This window comes from Plecotus auritus (genome assembly GCF_963455305.1).
Source record: "Plecotus auritus genome assembly, chromosome: 6".
NCBI lineage: Eukaryota > Metazoa > Chordata > Mammalia > Chiroptera > Vespertilionidae > Plecotus > Plecotus auritus.
Window position 1 is genome coordinate 146,358,396 of NC_137773.1, and position 19,154 is coordinate 146,377,549.

A 19,154-nucleotide genomic window follows, 5' to 3' on the forward strand; every position below is an offset into this window, starting at 1 on the left:
TCTTCCCACTGCCCCACCTGCAGAGATGCAGCAGCAGTCTTCTGTGAGGCCTTCTGAATGGGCAAGTCCCAAAGACATGTGTGAGAGCAGAGAGTCTGGGTGGACTGGCAGAACACAGAAGTGGTCGAGGCTAGATCTTGGAGTCTGAAACGCCAAGTAAGGAATATGGACTTTAGGTGAAAGGGACTCTGTGGAAGTCTTTAACCAGGTGGCCTCCAGGTGAGATCTTGACACACAAATCCTCAGAGAACCTCGGAAAAGCAATTGCTAGAATACTCTTAGCAAGCTATACCTGGATAGCCCAGATCCCCATCCAGCGCCTGGATTGCTGACTTGAGAGATCAGGCCAAGCATGTCAAACTCATGGCCCGTGGGCCGCATGCAGCCCACAATGAATATTTTTGCAGCCCAGCCAATATAACAGTATGTAAGAAATTTTTTTTAAATATATTTTTATTTATTTCAGAAAGGAAGGCACGGAGAAAGAGAGAGAGAGAAACATCAATGATGAGAATCGTTGATTTGCTGCCTCTTGCATGCGCCCCTACTGGGAATTGAGCCCGCAACCCAGGCATGTGCCCTTGACCGGAATCGAACCCAGGACCCTTCAGTCCGCAGGCCGACACTCTCTCCACTGAGCCAAACCAGCTAGGGCTATAAGAAATGTTTTAATGAAAATTTCATAACTTAATTTTTACAATATCCTGTTATACATTATTATTAATAACAAACTACAACGTTCGCTAATGACTGATTACTATAATTGTGTTGCATTCATTTCCCTTATGTGCCTTATGCGCAGGCGCACCATTTCTCTCCACTAATACTAGCAGCGAATATTTTAGCAGCCAATTGCCATGTCATTAGTCTTGGATTGACTTGTCTGGTGTGCTTAACAGGAAATATTTCACTTTCAGAGAACAAGAAAAATAGTTTTATTTGCATTACGCTTACTAATTTGTGCAGTTATTCAGTGTCTGGTAAGTTAATGTTCAAGAAAAAGATATTATTTTTTATTAAAATGTCCTATTATTTTATGTTAACGATGACTCATTTATTTCAGCCCTTTATATTCAGCACGTCTCTATCAAAATAAACCTATGTTTCTGTGAAAATTGAAGCTTTTGTTTTTTTGCAGCCCACATAAACTTAAACCTTGTTTATTTGCCCCGTGTTAGCCTTTGAGTTTGACATGCTTGGTTCAGGCCCCCTTCACCAGAGCAAACTGGACACAGCCTTTGGGGTAGGTGCACAGCCCCAGACAGCTTTTGCCTGCAACTTGGCCCAGTATGCATTTCCCACTTCGTTGCTAAGGTGATCTTATAAAATCTTGTCTGATGCCTGGATAAGGTTCTGCCTTCATTGCTGTTACTTGCCTGCTCATGTGGAAACTCTCCCAAATAGGGAAATGACTTATTCTCTATGAACTCTTGCTAGCTCTGAGCAGTCATCACTTTTTCTAAGTGCTTAGAAATTATCAGTTTCAGACCCTGTCCCTGGTTTTGCTGTGGTTTGAATTCAGGGTCCCAAACTGTAGTCCAGAATTAATCCTTTATGCTTTTTCTATAGTCAGCTCAACAGGTTCCTCCAGAAAGAAGAGCACTAGTTTTCTAGACTCATGGAGAGAAAGTGGCCACAGATCTGCTCTTTGTCAAATCTTTGTTCTGGCCCAGGCAGGACCCAGGAGGCCTATGTCTGGCAGCCCGCCAGCACGCAGACCCCACCCAGCCACTCAGTTCTGACTTCATTGCTCTTGGGTCCTGGATTCTCTATTTCTAGTCTCTCTTGGTTGCTACAACCCATAAAAGAAAGGATTGTGGAATAGTGAAACACAGAGGAGACAAGAGGGTCACAGAAAGAGCACTGGTTTTGAAGTTAACCTGGTTGTTAAACCCACTCACTAGTTCATGATCTTGAGCAATGCCCTTCACCCCCCAACCTGCGTTTCCTCAGCTGCGACATGGGGATAAAATCTCCTAACCCTACAAGGTTATCTATATTATAAAAAGCCAGTGACCATAATGCCATAACGACCAAATGACCAGTCACCAGGAGGTGCATTGATGGGTCCCATGGTGGCGCAGAGCGGGTCTGGTCCTGCGGTGGTGCGGCAGGTCTGGGTCTTGCGTAATTTCATGCGCTGGGCCTCTAGTTTATTATAAGGTCTACATGAGATGATGTCCATAAAGTATCCAGCCCACGTGATATATCCAATACATGTTTGGCCTCTCCACTACATCCGGAGCAGGCCCCAGCCCAGTGCTGGCTTACAGCGGCTCCTATTCCTATGACCATGAGCAGACAGGTTCACATAATAATCTCACATCTATGCATGGAAGGGAGGAAACCACCTCACAGCTTCTCCTGTGTACTTATCCCTTTCTTGATACTTTATGATGTTATTTCCTCACAGTCTTGCCCCGCATGTGTGTGGCATCCCAGATTAAACTGCATCGTAAAGATAACCACCAGTCAAAAGCTTTGTTCTTTTCCTCCTTTTGGACAACCTGGAGGAGGGGTAAGGTATCTTATGGCTCCCAGAGTTTCCTCTCAGTGCCTTGCATTTTAAATGGAAGCGTATTTATTGAGCATCAGCAGTTTTGTGTGTTAAAGAAAAACACCTGATCAGTGTCCAGTATATTGCACATGACTGTTGCTACCCCTGTGATTTAATCTTGATTCTCTACTATACAGTGAGTATAAAGAGAATTTAATGCATCATGATCAGGCAGTACCGCATAATCTGAGATAAGGGGGGGAAATTAAGCTGTAATAATTCTATTTAAGGCAGTGACAGCTCCAGTTCTGGGTCTTCTGAGCTTTAGGGGATACCATGAGAGCCTGAGTAAATTTTAAATAATCCCAGCACGTTACTTTAATCTTGGGCTCACACAGATGATGTTTATCAATCAAGCAGAGTGATTTTAATATATATTCATGTGTAGTTCTCCAGCCTGGTCTGAAACATTGTTCTTTTCACATTTCTAATTTAAAACTTTTTTTTTTCTGGAGGTGTTGGATTATTCCAGCAGTTGTTTGGACCAAAATAAGTTTTTCCTTATCCTGTGAGGTTTAAAGGGTTTGTGGCTACACATGTGTTAATATTCCAAATCCTTTCAAAAGAAGGTGCTGTTCTCATTTAATAAGAAATCAGCATTTTTCTTATCCTTAAATATCTACCTTGGGATGTGGCTTAAATGAAGTAGATTCTGGACAGGTCTCCGAGGGGGAAGTTTCTGTGACATTACTCTTGCACTAGACTTGACTATGCCAGGTTAGAGGTAAACAGCACTTAACCAGTGAGTGACCTTTACATTGAGGTTCTCAGACACTTTATGAACCCTGCGTTCTGGTTTTCATTCTACACCACTACTGCTCAAATATACAATGCTATGAAAAAATGGGAACCGTTACTCATGTCCCCATAAACTATAAGATGTCTCCCACCTCTTCCCCTGTTTTCTCATCCTTTTCTCCTTCCCTAGCCGAAGGTAAAAAGAAAACAAATCAATAATTATTTATTTAATTTTTTTATTATTTCATTTTACTTTGTGCTATTTCTCAAAAAGAGCTGAAGTTGCAAACGATGTATCCACCCAAGAACGAGTACCTACAGTATATGAAGAAGTCTCAAAACTGAAAACACAAACAGTCCAATTGGGAAATGGGAAGAAGGAGACACCAAGAGACATTTCACTGAAGAGGATGGCAAAGAAGCACATGAAAAGACATTGAACAACATTTGCCATTAGGGAAATGCAATTTTAAAACCACAAGAAGGTATTACTATATACCTAGTAAAATGACTAAAATGAAAACTAATGACAACACTAAATGCTAGAAAGGATGCAGAGAAACTGGGCTGCTCATAATTGCTGGTAGGAACATAAAATGGCACAACCACTCTGGAAAAGATTGGCAATTCCTTGTAAAACTAAATATGTAAAACAAAACTACCTTACGACCCAGCAATTGCACTTCTGGGCATTTATCCCAGAGAAATGAAGACTTATGTTCACACAGAAACCTGTACACAATGTTCATTACAGCTTCAGTTATAATGATTAACACTAAAAACAATCCGGTTATCCTCCAAGGGCTGAATAGTTAATAGTTAAACTACAACTCACCCATACCACAGAACCTGACTCAGTAATAAAAAGAAGCTACATGTGACAACTTTGATGAGTCTCCAGGAAATAATGCTGAGTGAAAAAGCCAATCCTAAAGTTTTCATATTGTATGACTCCATCTATATAACATTCTGCAAAGATCAAATTATATAAATTATAACAGATTAGTGGTTGCCAGGGGTTAGGGATGGAGGTGGGAGGACAGGAGGGAAGTGGGCGTGGTTATAAAAGGGCATCCTGAGGGTCTTTGTGGTAAGGGAACTGTTAGGTATGTCTACTGTGGTGTGGATACATGAAACCTCCGGATGGATGAAATTTCATAGAACTAAATACACACACGCACACACACACATATGCAATTGAGTGCATGTAAAACTGGTGAAATCTGAACAAGATTGGTAGATTATATGAATCTCAGTGTCCTGGTTGTATCATCCTATATAATAAAAGGCTAATATGCAAATAGACTGAATGGCGGAACGACCAGTCGCTATGATGCGCACTGACCACCAGGGGGCAGACGCTCAATGCAGGAGCTGCCCCCTGGTGGTCAGTGTGCTCCACAGGGGGAGCACTACTCAGCCAGAAGCCAGACTCATGGCTGGCAAGTGCAGCGGCGGTGGCAGGAGCCTCTCTCGCCTCTGCGGCAGCACTAAGGATGTCCAACTGCAAGGGCTCCCAGACTGCCAGAGGGCGCAGGCGGGCTCAGGGACACCCTCCCCCCCACCCCCGCTGAGTGCACAAATTTAATGCACCGGGCCTCTGGTAGTATAATAATGCAAGATGTTACCTTTGGATCACAGAACCCTTTTTCTTTGTGGGGGCTGGTAGGTGCCTATTTACTATTACACAGAACAGCTACAGAAAAACTAATCTAAACAACACTTGAAATTAAAAGAAAAAGAGAAACTTTTAAGAAAAATGTTCCCACCCAGACTACTTTTTTAGTGCTTGGTGAGAATGGTTAGCTTTAAGTTAGTTTTGCAACTCTAAATTATATCTTATATTGCAAATGGAAAGATCATCTATTATTTACATAATCAGAATTGACCATTGAATACATCAGACATGTAAATGAAGGGTATTGTTAGAAACAAACCACAAAAATGAAATTGCATTAAACTCCTTAAAGCATTTACAACCTAAGAAACCCATATCCTTTTTTTTTCTAAAAATATTTTTACTGAGATATAATTGAGATATATTCTTTTAGTCCATTCTCATAAAATTGGTACTTTGGTCATTATAGAAAAGAGGTCTTGTTTACAGCCCAGTGCTCGGTTAATAAAAGAACCTTGGATAATAGAAAAGAAGTGGTCCCTCCAGAGTTAGTGCTGACCCATGGTTCTCCACTGATGCATAAGAATCCCATTGCCCTGGAATGGCTGGGGAAAATTACAGTTCTTACGGCCTCCCTGCCAAGAATTGTTAACGATGACATCAATGTGGACCTCACTCAGAGAGATACCAGGAAGTACTGACATGGAAACATTGTCCTCCTCTTTCTCATTCCTCCCAGTGTCAATCTTAGGAAGAATTCCAGTTTCAGGCTCCCTGTTCCTGCAGTGGGGCCAGGAGCAGCCCTAGTGTTGGAGATGGGCTAGCAGGCTGGTCAGGTCTCTTCCCAAATGCCATGTCTGTTAACCTCAAGGGCAAAGACCACAACCCCACCAGATGAGCTTATAGAATTAGGAAAATGGCTTCCTGATTCCTACAGTGATCCCTTCCCATTCCTGAGTCATCATTAGTCTTAACACGAATAATGCAAAAAGGCAGCTAAGCAGTTTAAATTTTATCCATAAAATTAAGCCTTGTGTTTCACCGCAGCATTTAACTCCATGACCTATTTTATTGAATCTCTTAGCAAATCTTGGACAGTTTCCTTGGGTGTAAATTACCATGAAGGAAAATTGAAAAAGTATCAAGAAATGGGCAAGGATATTGGTGCAGAATCAAGGAGTCATCAAGCTTCAGTTGTTCTGAAGATTTTTTAAAAAAGAAAGAAAGTCTCTTTTCAATACAGTTAAAGTGGAAAGAATTGATTTGATTAACAAGAGTTCACCTTTCTTAGGCCACCTGCTACCTTCTGCATTGTAATGTGACTCAATTTAGATGCCCCCCTCCTCCAGAAAATCTGCTCAACTTGTTCAGAGCCTTTTTGGGGCTCCCCATGTACCTTTGCCAGCATTGACCACCTCATGGTGACTGTCTGTCTCTCCCAAGACTAAAACCCCCTTGAGGGCAGGGCTCCCACTTTATTTCAGAATTCACATGCTGGTGCACTGCCTGCCTTAAAATACACGCTAAATAAATGAATGTGGTCCCCTCTTGCCTTAAGAAGAGCAATGGTGTTTGTGGTGAAAACAAGAGAGAGGCAGGGGGTATATTCAACTGATGTTTCTAGTGTGCTCTTCAACCATGTGTTTGCCTGAACTAGTCTTTGTCTCCTGTATTATTAGCTCATTTGAATCAAGTGAAGAGATTGCGGAACAGGGAGGTTAAGGAGTTTGCCCCAAGTCACACAGCTCATAAGCAGCAGAGCTGAGCCTCTTGTTCAGATGTGTCTCTGTCTGCTTGCCTTCACATTCCTGCCATCTTAAGAGGACAACTGAAATGACAGATTGTCCAGGACTTGTTGTTCCTTAATGGGAAATGAGGCTGCTTTGCATAGCTTGCACACAGAGAGGTTGCTCAAAGCAGTATTTCGAGCTGCTTTCCCATGACTCCTTCAGTGGACTTTATACCAAGCCAGAACTGTCTGATTACAAACTGCCCCCTACTGCCTTTCTTTCTTTGTGGAGTTCCTGCCAGATCTAAGGCCCCCAAAGAGAAGTTTCTAAGGAGCCAATAACCTAGCATTTTGGAGTTCTGTTGAGTTCTTTTTAAAACATACCAACTCTGCAAGGACATTCATTCTATTCAGCAGGCAGAGAGACACAGCCAGGAGTTAAATGATGGAAAACAGAGACACGCAAAAGAAAAACATTGTAATACCCTGAAAGCACGTAGAACCCCAAGGAGCCGGCCACCCCATCTGAGGCTTTGTCAGTACTCAGATAAATAGAAGGCACTCCCAAAGGACCAACACTAAGTACCTGAGACTCAGAAAAATGATTGTAGCAAACAGGGCAGTAGAGAGAAACAACACAACAGTCTCTTCTATCCAGACGGAGAAGGGAAGTTTAAACTCTAGGAAATATTGCTGCTTTGCTGTTTACTTTGCCAAGTTTTTAGGAAGTTGCACACAAAGACAGCAGGACATTTGGAAGCGAAAGGCAGGGAAACCTCACACTGACAAGCTCAGGCACTGAAAGACCTGGAGACCAGTGTTTGTCGCACGCAGGAAGAGTTTGCTGGTTGAAAGAGCCTTGGCACAGAAAGAGGGAAATGAAAGGCAGACAGAGCTGCATACCCTGAGGGCACTGAAGAGGGGAGAAGGATAATTACACTTCTGGACATGGCCACCACGGTCCCAGCTGGCCGACTGTGGTTCCAGAGGGCCACCAATCTCCTTTGGGATGATGAGAATACCTGGATGTATTCTTCTCCCTCCTCCGGATGTCTATGATCCAGGTACACCGTGGCCTATGAAACTGATGGGTGCTTCTGGCCAGCAGTGCACAGAGCAGAGCAATAAACAGGCAGTCTCAAGTCCATTTGGACCAAAAGAGCGAAGAGCAATCTGACTGAAGAAACAAAACAAGAAAAAGGAAGGAAGGAAGGAAGGAAGGAAGGAAGGAAGGAAGGAAGGAAGGAAGGAAGGAAGGAAGGAAGGAAGGAAGGAAGAACTTGTTAAATAAGCTTGAAATCTAATGAAGAAAATAAAGAAAATGGCCACAAAGCCTTAATACCCTCAGCCAGATCATGTTCTCCAGGCTTAGCTTGGAGGCCAAGTTTAATCACAATAACCTTTTTATAAAAAAGCATGCAGATCCGTTTAGTAACTGAGGTTCTGGTCTTTTTTTTTTTTTTTTTTTTCCCCGACCTGCTTATCCCTTTGGCTTCTTTTCCTTGGGCTGCTCCTGATAGTTCTTAATTTTTTTATTTTATTTTATTCTTTTTGCCTTTCAAGGTTTTGTTTTCTAGCCAGCACAACCACAGAAAGAAGAAAATGGACAGAAGGGTCCATGAAGTGGGTAAGGCCTGGCTGTGCCTGTGCCCAGAGGGACACTGAGCTTTCTGAGCAAAAGCCCAGAACCTGTGGGACAGGGCAGGTAAGGCCAAGCATTACCCAACACTTTTCTCAGTTGTTTTGACAAGTGTAGCTTTGTTTTAAATATGTATGCTCGTTCTTAATAAAATGCTGATAAATGTGCCGAAGCATTCTCTGTGGAAATAATGAAGTCTTTACACTTTGAAATGCTATTAAGTCTTACTTCATGGTTTGTGAGGCTGCTAGCATTTTAAGCAGCAGTAACATTTTATTGCAATCCAGTCTTGCAAGGAGAGATGGTCTCATTGTTCAGGTCAGCTCTAGCGGGGGCGGAATCTCTGTCACGCACCACAGTGACCTGGTGTGGGGCTCTACATAGACAGAGGCGCCCTTCTTAGACCTGGCTGACTTAGGGTTCTCAAAACCTCAGGGTCAGTCATCAGTTCAGGGCAATAGAGAAAGTACAGGCAGACCTGGGTTTAAATCCCAACTCTGCCATTTTCTGGTAGTGTTTCCATGGGAAAATCACATAACCTTTCTGAATCTCCATTCCTGTTCCAGTTATTATTACTGCATAACAACCACCCCAAACTTAGTGGTGTAAATTGACCATTTTGTTACGCTCAGAGATTCCGTGGATCGGGGATTTGGACAGAGCACAGTGGGATGGCTTGTCTCTGCTCCAGAATGTTTGGGAACTCAGCTGGGAATGACAGCACAGCTGGGAGCAGGAAGCATCTGGAGACTTCTTCACTCTGGCAGTTGATGTTGGGTATGGGGTGGGATGTTAACAATGACGGTAACACGTCCATGTGACTGCGCTGTGGGGTCTCTCAGCATAGGCTAGTTTGGGCTTTCACGGTCTGGTAGCCAGGCTCTGAGACCAAGTCTCCCCACATCACAAAGTGGAAGTATATGGCATTTTAATGACACAGTCTCAGAAGTGACACAGTATCACTTTCTGCCACTGGGTAAAGCACTTACAAGTGCCCACCCAAGTCCAAGGGGAGGGGCACAGACTTCACCTCCTGGTGGAGGAGTGGCCAGGTTCTAGAGGAGCATACAGGCTGGGAGATACATGTTCTGACCATCTCTGGAAATGCATTCTACTACAACTCTCTCCTCTGCTGACTCACCAGGCCGGGGAGTGGAGGAAGGAACAATTGCTGAGCACCAGCTAAGTGCCACCGCTGTCCATATATTATCTAGTTCTCATTAGTTTGAAGTATAGTATTTAAATAATGCTGGGGCCCAGGAGAATAGACAGAATAGTGGCTACCTCATATATGCTCTCAGATGGCACAAGCACAGGATGGCCAACAAGAAAGCAAGTCATTAAGTTTCTATTCATGTCACATCTGCTAATATCCCAATGGCCAAGGGAAGTCTCATGGCCAAGCTCAAAGTCAAGGGGTGGGGACATATATTCTGCCTTGTGAGGCTGTGGCAGAGGTATGGGTGTGTAATCTCATCATGGCAGACTGAGGAATTAGGACCAATAGTTCAATCTACCATAGCCATTTTCTAGAACAAAGAAAATTGGATAAGGATATTGTAACATTATAGCTAGCATTTAACAGTATAATCTTGAATGCAAAACACCCATATAAAATAGTAGGTTATGAAATTGCTAATGAAAGAATAATTCAACATGACCAGGTAGCATTTATCCTAGGTATTCAAGGACAGTATACCATAAAGATATCTATTAATATATCGCATTACTAAGACAGTATATTTTTATGGAACCTAAATCATCATCTCAATACACACTTAAAAGTCGTTCAATAAAATCCCAACACCTGCTTGGGTGGTGTTTTTTAAGCTCTTTTTAAATTAGAACTATAAGGATGCTTATCTGGCATGATAAATAGTGGCCTAACACTTCAGAAGCATTCCCACAGAAGCAAGGAAATGAAAAGGATGCCTACTCACCACTATTATTTTCCAATGGCATCAGTCAAAAGTAAGAAATATGGTTATAGAAAGGATACTGTTTTTATTATTTTCAGGTGATGTTACCATGTCCCTAAAAAAAAAAGATCCAAGAGTTTGAAAACCTATTAGAACTAATCAGTTCAGCAAGGTAGCCCAGATTCAAACTAAACAAACCAAAGTACAGAGTGATCACATCGTAAGGAATATAACTGTTGAATCACTATGTTGTATGCCTGATCTAATATAATATTGCTAGAGGCCCGATGCACAAAATTCTGGCAAGAGTAGGCTTTCCTTCCCCCGGCTGCCGGCACTGGCTTCCCTCTGGCACTCGGGACCCGGGCTTCCCTCGCAACCCTGCCTTCATCTGGAGGGTCATCCGGAAGGATGTCCAGAAGGACATGTGGTCTAATTAGCATATTAGGCTTTTATTATTATAGATATGTCAACTATACTTTAATTAAAAAAAGGTAGAGTTTTCTAAGTAACAGTTTTAATATAATGTAATGAAAAATATCCTATATAATAAAAGCCTAATATGCTAAGTGTCCCACCACTCATTCGACCATTTAACCAGTCACTATGACACGCACTGACCACCAGGGGGCATATACTCCATCCAGTAGGTTAGCTTGCTTCTGAGGTCCTGCCGATTGGGACTGAGCGAGATGGGCCGGACACACCCTGGAGCCCTCCCGTATTCCCTTCCCAGCCCCAATCATGCATTGATGGGGTCCCTCGGTCTGGCCTGTGCCCTCCCACAATCTGGGACCCCTCAGGGGATGTCAGAGAGCCGGTTTCGGCCCAATCCCCGCAGGCTAGGCCAAGGGACCCCACTGTTGTACAAATACGTGCACCAGGCCTCTAGTGTATATATAATAAGACATGAGAAAAAAAGATCATTCACAAGAGAAACAGCCAAGGACACAAGCCCCCAGGGCTAACCTGAGCCAGAAACATGAAGGGCGCTGAGGGCAGCAGCTCTGTTCCTCTGCTTAGAGACCCAACTAAGTGGAAATATAGCCAGCTACTCACTGGCACCGTTGTTTATCGATTGGCTTTCCAGTGAAATGCCCCTGGCTATTTTTCTTTATTTAACTTGAGAAAGTATCCCAAGATTCTCCTGGGAAACTAACCAGGTACTCAGAAAGCTCTCTCAGACATTAAAATGTAATTTTTTAAGTGATTAAATGAATGTGATTCTGACTCTAGACAGCATAATGAAACATAAAATCTCTCTAAAAAGAATATATGCTAAGGGGAAAACAAAGTCAGTGGGGGACAGATTATTTAATAAAAGGAAATGGGACAGTCACTTAAGTATTTGAAGAAAAACATCTATTTGATTTCTTACCTTCTATATTTTAGTCAGTATAATATTTCTGATTATCCTATCTAATAAAGAGGTAATATGCAAATTGACTGTCACTCCAACACACAAGATGGCTGCCCCCATGTGGTCAAATATGGCCGCCCCCATGTGGACACAAGATGGCCAGCAGGGGAGGGCACTTGTGGGTGATCAGGCCAGCAGGGGAGGGCAGTTAGGGGCAATCAGGCCTGCAGGGGAGGGAAGTTGGGGGGGACCAGGCCTGCAGGGGAGGGCAGTTAGGGGTGACTGGGCCGGCAGGGGAAGCCAGTTGGGGGAGACCAGGCCTGCAGGGGAGGGCAGTTAGGGGTGACCAGGTCTACAGGGGAGGGCAGTTGGAAGGGACCAGGCCTGCAGGGGAGGGCAGTTGGAAGGGACCAGGCCTGCAGGGGAGGGCAGTTGGGGGTTACCAGGCCAGCAGGGGAGGGCAGTTGGGGGTGACCAGGCCTGTAGGGGAGGGCAGTGGGGGGTGACCAGGCCAGCAGGGGAGGGCAGTTGGGGGTGACCAGGCCTGCAGGGGAGGGCAGTTGCGGGGGGGAGACCAGACCTGCAGGGGAGGGCAGTTGGGGGAGACCAGGCCAGCAGGGGAGTGCAGTTATGGGCAATCAGGCCAGCAGGGGAGGGCAGTTACAGGCGACCAGGCTGGCAAGGGAGGGAAGTTAGGGGTGACCGGGCCAGCAGGGGAGGGCAGTTAGGGGTGACCGGGCCAGCAGGGGAGGGCAGTTAGGGGTGACCAGGCTGGCAGGGGAGGGCAGTTAGGGGCAATTGGGCTGGCAGGGGAGCAGTTAGGCGTCGATCAGGCTGGCAGGGGAGTGGTTAGGGGGTGATCAGGCTGGCAGGCAGAAGCAGTTAGGGGCAATCAGGCAGGCAAGCAGTTGGGAGCCAGCAGTGGGATGGGGCCTAAACGGGCAGTTGGACATTCCTTGAGGGGTCCCAGATTGGAGAGCGTGCAGGCTGGGCTGAGGGACAGCACCCCCTCCATGCACGAATTTCGTGCACTGGGCCTCTAGTTTCTTTATAAAGTATCCCATTCTTATTTCATGGATGGGGATGTCATCTCTCATCTCTCTGACATTATTTGGAGATTTTTGAAATGTCCTGTTGCTCTCTGCATTGCTTTTGTGTCCGAGTTCCTTTTCTCCTGGTTGTGATTTTGGTCTCTGTCACTCATGATCAGCACCTTTCTAAAATGTGTCTCTTCTTAGACTTTCCACTCATATTTTCAGGTCAGGCCGCAAATGCTGGCTGGAGGCTCTGAGTATTTGGGTGGAGCTGGTGGGGCTCATGGCCATATGACCAGGTCCTTGGTCTAAGACCCCCAAATGTGAGTATCTGTAGCTGTCTTCTCTTGGATAGGCCTGTTTCCCAGAGAGATATCTCCAGTCTATTAGGGAGCCAAACTTAGTCCTCCTCTCAACTGTGCCTGTATCTGGGAGTCAAGAGTCTTTCTGGCTCGGCTAATATGGCTCAGTGGTTGAGTGTTGACCTATGAACCAGCAGGTCATGATTCAATTCCCGGTCAGACACATGCCTGGATTGCAAGCTCCATCCCCAGTTTGGGGCTTGCATGGGCAACCAATCAGTGATTCTCTCTCATCATTGATGTTTCTCTCTCTCCCTCTCCCTTCCTCTCTGAAATAAAAAACAAAACAAAACAAAAGAATCTTTCTGGTACAACCTCAGCAGAAAGCAGATACATGGCCTTCTGCCAGAATGGGAGGAAAAGGTAGGTGATTGGATTTAAGGGCTTCTTAGGCAAACTCTCAACTAGTTCCCTGTGTCCCGGCCCTTGGGCACCCCACCTAGAGAGGTTGCTGGCTCCTCCAGTTCCTGAACTGCTCTGGGCTCTGCCGTTCAGGGCACCTTCCCTCTTACCACCTTCCCCGCCTGCAGACTCTGCTTGCTCTGTCACCATTAGTCATCAGCTCTCTAGCTTCCAAAATTTTGTTCACCTTTCCATCCATTGTTGTCTCCTTTCTCACTCACTTTGCCCTTGTGATTTCATACTTCTTTTATTCCTTTATTGCCCTTGTATTAGATTTTCCACAGGGGGTGGAGATAAACAAGGAGCTCTATCCACCTTATTAAACTCACAGCCATGTATTACTATGGTAACCTCAAGGTAAGGACAGTATAACTTCATACTAAGCAATGTTCTGGGCATGTTACCAGAATGAAGACAGTTACGAGTCCTTATGGAGCTATCAGTCTCATGGGAAAGACAAAGGCAAACAGATCATTATCATACAAGCGCTGTAATGGAGGTGTGTCTGGGTAGTAGTGGGGTCACCAGAGAAGAACCTGCATCTAACAATTGGAAGAGGCAAGTCACATAAGAGGAAAAACTGGGATTGTGGCAGAAGAAAAAGGCTTGAACTCATGACCATTCGAAGGGCAAGAAGTTTTAGCTCAAACTGTTATTTTTATTAACTCTCCGCCCCTGAGTGCTGTAACACAACAATGATTTCTCAGCCTACAACCTGCCCTGTCAAGATCAGCTAAGCCAGTGGTCGGCAAACTGTGGCTCGTGAGCCACATGCGGCTCTTTGGCCCCTTGAGTGTGGCTCTTCCACAAAATACCACGGCCTGGGTGAGTCTATTTTGAAGAAGTGGCGTTAGAAGAAGTTTAAGTTTAAAAAATTTGGCTCTCAAAAGAAATTTCAATCGTTGTACTGTTGATATTTGGCTCTGTTGACTAATGAGTTTGCCGACCACTGAGCTAAACCATCACAGGTGGCACCTGAGTATCCAAGTGCCTAGCAGAACCACCTAGAAGGGACCCTGGTGCCTCACACCCAGTTTTCTCCAGTAAAACAAAGACAAATGTGAAGGTTAAATGTATATAAATTGCCCAAGAGAGTTACCACCTAGCAGAAGCTAGTTTTCTTCTCAAAGGGAAAGAACTAACATGTTCCATGTATAACATGGGACTCAGATGTGTAGAAATATAACTTTCTTTGCTTTCTATAACACTCAACCTGCTCTTAAGCCACCATTTCCATGAATGGTAAAAAAAAAAAAAAAAAAAATGCTACTTCAAGATAACTATTTTCTGATATTAAGCTTACTCTTACAGGTCAGTGTTTAATCAAGTTAATCTTTTACTGCCTACTTCCCCAAGATTGAATTAAGCTTCATAGGTAGCATATCATCCTGGCATCCAAAAAGGGGCATCTGGCCCCGAATGCCCTCTAGCCAAGGGAGCTGCCCTTGACCTTGGCACTGTCCTCTGTGCCTCCACAATGGAAGCCTCCTCAGCATCCCTTGGCTCAGGCACTAACTACCACTGCTGTCTGGGCCCATGCCTGGGCTCTCCCTGGTACTCCCAACGCCATGGTTCCTGCCTTTGGCTGCACACTTGGTACCCTGTACCCTCTCTCCCTGCAAGTAATCCTGCTGACTACCCTCAACCTCCTTCACTACTCCTCTCAAGGAGCCTGGGGAATTTTTATGGATCTCTGCCATGCCCTGCTGAAGCTGAGAGGGATTTGGAGGGCAGGGGAGGGGACGTTTTCTGAAGCCCTCTCTGCCCATGCATGCCACACCACCATTGCTACTGTGTTGATGCTGTATTGGCATAGGGGCAATGCAAGATGGTCTCCTCCTAGAATTCCAAGTGAGAAGCATAATACAAGCCCACCAGATCTGCAGTTTAGGCCCTCCCCCACCCAACATGCACAAGGTTTTGTCTCTGAAGGGTAAGAGGGTGTAAGGAGCAAGCCTCCACTTGTGTCTAAACTCTGTCACCACAAACTTTTCTACGAGGCTCTTCTCTATGCCTGCAGCTCACTCCTCCACCCTCAGCCCAGAAAGTGCCTTTCCTTTCCAGTTTCATATTCTCTCCTTCTTACTACTCTGTGGGTTTTAGTAAAACTGTGGGCTCTGACTGACTCCCTGGGCTCTGGTTCATGTGTGTGTGTGTGTGTGTTTAACTTTTGGAACTTAAATATTTCTCTCTCAACAAAGCCTGACCCTTACAAATGAAAACTTTAGCCTTCAGTGTTCCTCTGAAAATGAGTTTTAGCAGCCAGTACTGGAATTCAGAAGCTGAATGTCCCCTTTCTATTCTCCGCTGGTTCTGTCATCCCCCTGGAGCAGTGGATGCTGCTGCCCCTTGAAGGAGGGCCCTAGGCAACCAGGTTACCAGGGCTGGGAAAATGCCTCAAAGAACCTCCAGCTTCCAGGGGGACAGGCTGCACTCTTTGGATCATCTCCCACTAAAACAACAATAAATGGTGGATAGAACATTTTCAAACCTCACTTTTAAAGCTGAAAAGTGCGGATGTCTCTGATCAGCTGAGAGATAAACACCTGTAACCATGGAGATCAGTAGGTTACTAGAACCCCAGAACCACTGATGTCCTACAGACACTTGCCATGGATGCCCTACTGCTCACTTAGTATTGAATCAATGGCCATAGAGGCCAAGAGGGAAACTGTTCAAAGGCTGGAGCCTGCCCAAGCTGGGAAACCTTATGGGTGACTTCCCACACATTAAGCTGGACCCCTTAAGGAGCTACACCCACAGGGCCAGGGTGAACTGCATCTTAACCCACCTCCTTTCCCCAACCCTAGAGCACTTCCCAGAAGGCTTGTTGCCTTGGTACTGAGGCAAGTAGGAGAAGAAAACAAAAGGATAAAACATTGCCAGAAAAAAACGGCCACACATTAGCCGTTGCTCAAATTTGCAACCTTTTGCCTGGATTGGCCAAAGAAGCTCAAACCAAGGGCTTGATTTAAGGTCATCTATGACTTATACCTCCAGGTGTCTGTCAAAAGCAAGCATAAAGCCTTTCTGGAAGAAAATATATGTATCTTAGGCCTGGGGGAGCCTCCACAAGTAACTAGTCAGAGACATTGAGCAGCAAGCAGTCAAAAATAGGCACAAACGAAACTATAAACAAACATGAAATAATCCTATATAATAAAGAAGTAACATACAAATTGACCATCACACCCTCACAAGATGGCTGCCTACGACCAGGCCAGCAGAGGGGTTAGTGAGGGACAACCAAATGACTGAACAAGCAGGCTGCGTGGGGCAACCAGGCCAGCAGGAGGGGCAGTAAGGGGCGACCAGGCCGGCATGAGGGGCAGTAAGAGGCGACCAGGCCGGCGGGAGGGGGGGTGGACAGTTAGGGGCAACCAGGCTGGCGGGGGGCGGGTGCAGTTGGGAGTGACCAGGCCGGCAGGGAGGGCAGTTGGGGGAAACCTGGCTGGCAGCGGGGGGCAGTTAGGGGCGACCAGGCAGGCAGGCAGGTGAGTGATTAGGAGCCAGCGGTCCGGGATTGTGAGAGGGATGTCCAGCAGTCAGACATCCCCCGAGGGGTCCCAGATTGGAGAGGGTGCAGGCTGGGCTGAGGAGATACCCCTCTCCCTCCGTGCATGAATTTCTAGTATAAATAAGAAACAACAGGCCACAAAAACAACCTGTACAGACTTTGAAATTGGCATCGTCAGATACAGATTTTAAAAGTTATGCTTTTGCCTTGGCCGGCTGGCTCTGTTGGAACATCGTCTGTGGCAACAAAAGGCCAGTAGCAACAAAGGGTCCACGGGTTTGATTTCTGGTCAGGGTACATGCCCAGGTTTCAGGTTCCATTCCCAGGTGGGGAGCATATAGGAGGCAACCAGTCAATGTTTCTCACATTGCTATTTCTCCTTCCCTTTCTCCTTTCCTCTCTCTCTAAAATTGGTAAAAAAAAAAAAAAAAAAAAGCCTGGCTGGCATGGCTCATGGTTGAGTGTCAACCTATGAACCAGGAGGTCACGGTTTGATTCCTGATCAGGGCACATGCCTGGGTTGTGGGCTCAATCCCCAGTGTGGAACATACAAAAAGGCAGCTGATCAGTGATTCTCTCTCATCATTAATGTTTCTTCCTCTCCCTCTCCCTTCCTCTCTGAAATAAATAAAAAGGTTATTTTAATTTAAATGTGATCAGTGTATAAAACAATAATATATCCTATTAAGGTTAGGGGGATAAACAGACTTAAAACATCTACAACAATGACATGTAAGGAGATATTAAATGCAGTTACAGAGTTCTGAAGTCCTTGTGTTGTTGAGGAAGAGGGTAAAGGTCTTAATTTACTTTGAATATAAGACTGCATATGTAAGTTTCAGTCCAAGAGAAAAAAAATGAAAAAAAGTACATAGGCAGAAAAGGAGAAAAAAAAACCACATAAAACTTGTGACAAAAAAAATAAAAAACAACACAAAAGATGGTAGCTTGAAACTTAAATATGTCAATATTTACATTAAATGTAAGTAAACTTAATGCTCAGTTACAAATCAGTAATTGTCAAACTTGACCAAAATATTTTTAAATTCAGCTATTTACAAAAGACGTGTTTGAAATGGAAGTATAGGTAGGTTGAAAGAGAAAGGTTATTAAAAAAAAAAAAAGGCCATGCATATATAAAGCTGTTGAGGCTACATTAATATCAGACATAGAGACTTTAAGTCAAGAAGCATTGTTAGAGTTAAAGGTGCTCAATTCATAGAAAGGTATGTAAGAGTAATAAATACATAGGCAATAACATATCCTTAAAATAAGGATATGCCTAAGGGAGCTGGCCACTTAGGAGAGAATGCCAGAATGAGGCATGGAGATTTTGAGCACCTGCCTGAATTCAGGCAGGTGGCGAGCAACACCACTGTTCTGCTTTGCCTAGGAACGTACCAGGTGATCGGGGGTATCATCTCTCCAGTCAGTGACAACTACAGGAAAAAAGACCTTGCAGCTGCCCACCACCGAGTGGCCATGGTCCGGCTGGCCCTGCAGACATCCGACTGGATCCAGGTGGACCCCTGGGAGAGTGAGCAGGCACAGTGGACGGAGACGGTGAAGGTGCTGAGGTAACAGTGGGCATGCCTTCCTGAGATGACCAGGGGCCATGGGTCATGTTTGCAGAGCCCATGGGGTGAAAAGTAGGGATGGAGTGTTGAGTGGGGCTTCAGCCAGGCCTTCACAGCCAAAATCCAAGAAGTGCTTCACCCTAGAGGGAGAGAGACCAACAGGCCCACGATCTCAGAGAGGTCCTGAATGAGAAAAATCACAAACCACTGCCCTTAGGGATGGGCTTTCTGGAAACGCCCAGTCTTGTTTCAGCCAGTTGTAGCTACCATCTGGCTCCAGTGCCACCACTGAGTAGCTTTAGGCATTCAGTGACTCTGGGCACTTGACCTAACTTCTCTGAGACACATTTCTCATTTGCAAAATGGGGACAATCAATCCTAATTAGGATTTTAAAGATGGAAATAACTTTTCTGACTCAGAACCACATAAAAATATTCAGTAAGTGGGACCTTTTATTATGGTCAGCATTGAGAAGGTTGAAAACTGTGGGTACATAATACGCTATCTTTTCTAATTATACAAGTCCTGGGTTCTATAAATCTAGACTTTAAAATAGGGGAGAAGGGGGACTATGAATCTAGAACTAGTTACACGGCTTTTTTTTTCCTTTTGGAGTTGCTATTAGCATTCAGGGTAAGTAATTTGCTGTGTAAAAGCCCTGGCAAGCCCTGCATGTTAGGACAATGGGTCACTGGCTGGTG

The 19,154-nt window shown here is 44.9% G+C and overlaps 1 protein-coding gene across 4 annotated transcripts in view; it reads left to right on the plus strand.

Annotated features, from left to right (window-relative positions):
* NMNAT3 (nicotinamide nucleotide adenylyltransferase 3) overlaps positions 1-19,154 on the plus strand; it is an 84,513-nt gene that overhangs the window by 52,268 nt on the left and 13,091 nt on the right. For 2 of the 4 annotated variants that reach the window (XM_080675260.1, XM_080675262.1), the window contains exon 3: positions 18,269-18,452. The exons of 1 other annotated variant lie outside the window; for it this stretch is intronic. In XM_080675260.1, the coding sequence (XP_080531386.1) occupies positions 18,269-18,452 (184 nt within the window). Of the gene's footprint in view, positions 1-18,268; positions 18,459-19,154 lie in introns of all 4 variants that reach the window. One more of the 4 variants, XM_080675263.1, reaches the window with a different exon arrangement.